The following is a 2,765-nucleotide window of genomic DNA, read 5'->3' as shown; positions in this document are numbered from 1 at the left end:
GCCGCGGCCCTGGGGGCGTCCCCGCCTTTGCCGGTTTTAAAGGGAGCGTTGGCATTTGCAGAAATGCTCCGAGGCACCCCGGGCGGCTTTCGGAAAACGGAGGCTTTAACTCGAGGAGTTCCGGGCAGCGTGGGCTCTGCACTGGCTGAGCCGAAGGGACTTCGCTTTTTGCTCGAAGACGTTGCTTTCCTAGGTTTTCTTTGGTTTTGAGTCGGAGTCTCTGTCACCCGGGCTGGAGTGCAGCGGCACGATCGCAGCTACCGTGGCCTAGACCCGCTAGGCTCAGGCGATCCTTCCGCCCCAGCCTTCCAAGTAGCTGGAACTACAGGCGCTCGCCACCACACCCGGCTAACTTCTTTGATTTATGGCAGAGATGAAGTCTCCCGCTAAGTTGCCCAGGCGGGTCTCGAACCCCTGGACTCAGGCAATCCTCTCGCCTAGGCCTCCCAAAGCGCCGAGCTTACAGGCTCGAGCCACCCCACCTGGTCTCTTTCCTCCGTTTTCCATCGGCCACGCTTTCAGCCCTTCCCTCTTCCCTCCGGAACCCTCAGCTGGGTTCCGGGTCAACGTTTCTGTGCAACCGCCTGCACGCGGGTGAAAGCGTCGTTCCCGCCCTGTTCTCAGGCCCTAAAGCAGTCTTCAACCGAGCTGCTCTTTGGAGGACACGAAACCACGGCCAGTGCAGCCACATCTCTGATCACTTACCTGGGGCTCTACCCGCACGTTCTCCAGAAAGTGCGAGAGGAACTGAAGAGTAAGGTAGGGAGGCCCGCTGGCTTGGGACATCCAGCTGCTGGCCAGCCGGCTTCGCTTCCCCGCCAGGGAGAGTGCTGGGCCCAGGGGGGCGGGGGGGGGGGGAGCAGTCGGGAGCCAGAGTTGTGAATGATCAGCGGACGAGACCTCCAGCCTGGGTCCCATCTGGGCTGGCTCTGACCTGGTGTTCCTACCCCTCCTCTACCTCGTAGAGAGATTTTCATACAGGTGCCGCCTCCTTGGTCCGTGTGTCCAAGGGCTTGCACGGTGTGATCAGTGTGCAGAGCTGGTGATCAGTGTGGGTGGTGGCAGTGTTCACCTGGGGAGGAGGGGGCTTGGCCCTTCTGGCTGGTGGCAGCTTTCTCTTGGAATTGCAGACAGTGGGTTTGGGCTGAAGGGGTGGGGGCGGAGGGGCACTAGCTGCCGTTTCCCCCTCCCTGCCTCCCATCGGGGCCTCTGTGGGTTTAGTGGCCACTTAAGCCCTGTTAACGTCTGCTGGGCTGATTTTATTGGAGCACAGAAAAACCCGGTCGCCTCTGTTTGACTGTTTTGATAGGGTTTGCTTTGCAAGAGCAATCAAGACAGCAAGTTGGACATGGAAATTTTGGAACAACTTAAATACATCGGGTGTGTTATTAAGGAGACCCTCCGACTGAATCCCCCAGTTCCAGGAGGGTTTCGGGTTGCTCTTAAGACTTTCGAATTAAATGTAAGTCAGAAGTTCTCTTCCCCTCCTTTTTGTTGTGGTTTAAAACTCCACTTCTCTGTGCATGGGCTTAAATGCTTTCTGCTTTTATTTGGTTTTGAGTCAGGGTCTCACTCTGTCGCCCAGGCTGGGGTGCAGTGGCACGATCACAGCTCACTGCAGCCTCGACCTCCTGGGCTCAGGCGATCTTCCACCTCGGCCTCCCAAGTAGCACCACCATGTCTGGCTAGGTTTTTGACTTTCCTGTAGAGACAAGGTCTCGCTCTGTTGCCTAGGCTGGCCTTGAAGCCCTGGGCCCCAGCGATCCTCCCGCCTCAGTCTCCCAAAGTCCCAGAGTCCTGCAGGTGTGGTCCACTGTGCCCGGCCTGCTTTATGGTTCATCATTGTCCTGCTCTGTGCAGACACACGTTTCAGCAGCCTACACCTCCCTCTTTCTCTCCGTCTCTCCTTTTAACTCATAACTCCCTCAGAGATCCTGGTGACAGCATTGTGTGGTTGAAAGTTTAAATTCCAGTTTGTCAGCTCTCGGGGCTTCATACTCTTTGGCAGGGGTACCAGATTCCCAAGGGCTGGAATGTTATCTACAGCATCTGTGACACCCACGATGTGGCAGACATCTTCACGAACAAGGAAGAATTTAATCCCGACCGATTTTTACTGCCTCACCCAGAGGACGCGTCCAGGTTCAGCTTTATTCCATTCGGAGGAGGGCTCAGGAGCTGTGTAGGCAAAGAATTCGCAAAAATTCTTCTCAAAATATTTACAGTGGAGCTGGCCAGGCATTGTGACTGGCAGCTTCTGAATGGACCTCCCACAATGAAAACCAGTCCCACTGTGTACCCTGTGGACAATCTCCCTGCAAGATTCACCCGTTTCCAGGGGGAAATCTGACGGGCTCTGAACACGCAGACTGAGCTCAGGCTCCTTCCCAGTGGACGTGCACGTTTTTATATAGTGTCGTGTTGCCTTCATATTTAATTTCGCAATGTATATTATAATATTTATGTGTCTCTACTACACGACTACGGTCTAAATATTAAAATCATGAATTTGTATGATTTCCAAATAAAGCAAAATTTGAAAGTGCTTTTCGTGTATTTAAGTAAGACTCCTGGGCCGGGCACGGGGGCTCAAGCCTGTAATCCCAGCACTTTGGGAGGCCGAGGCCAGAGGATCGCCTGAGCCCAGGGGTTAGCGAGACCTCATCTCTACCATAAATCAAAAAATTGGCTGGGCGTGGTGGCACGCGCCTGTAGTCCCAGCTACTTGGAAGACTGAGGCGGAGGGATCGCCGGAGCCCAGCAGG

The 2,765-nt window shown here is 55.0% G+C and overlaps 1 protein-coding gene across 1 annotated transcript; it reads left to right on the top strand.

The window, feature by feature from the left end:
• Positions 1-63: 63 nt before the first annotated feature.
• LOC103252080 (cytochrome P450 26A1) lies at positions 64-2,545 on the top strand. Its single transcript, XM_008050680.2, has 4 exons — positions 64-193; positions 467-759; positions 1,310-1,462; positions 2,009-2,545. The coding sequence occupies exons 1-4, from the start codon at positions 64-66 to the stop codon at positions 2,348-2,350; spliced, it is 918 nt and encodes a 305-aa protein (XP_008048871.2). The 3' UTR covers positions 2,351-2,545.
• Positions 2,546-2,765: the final 220 nt, after the last annotated feature.

The sequence above is a fragment of the Carlito syrichta genome, unplaced genomic scaffold (assembly GCF_000164805.1).
Source record: "Carlito syrichta isolate Samal-C Ts95f unplaced genomic scaffold, Tarsius_syrichta-2.0.1 Scaffold153591, whole genome shotgun sequence".
Classification (NCBI taxonomy): domain Eukaryota; kingdom Metazoa; phylum Chordata; class Mammalia; order Primates; family Tarsiidae; genus Carlito; species Carlito syrichta.
Note: the sequence above shows the minus strand (reverse complement) of the source record. Positions and strands in the feature narration are given on the sequence as shown.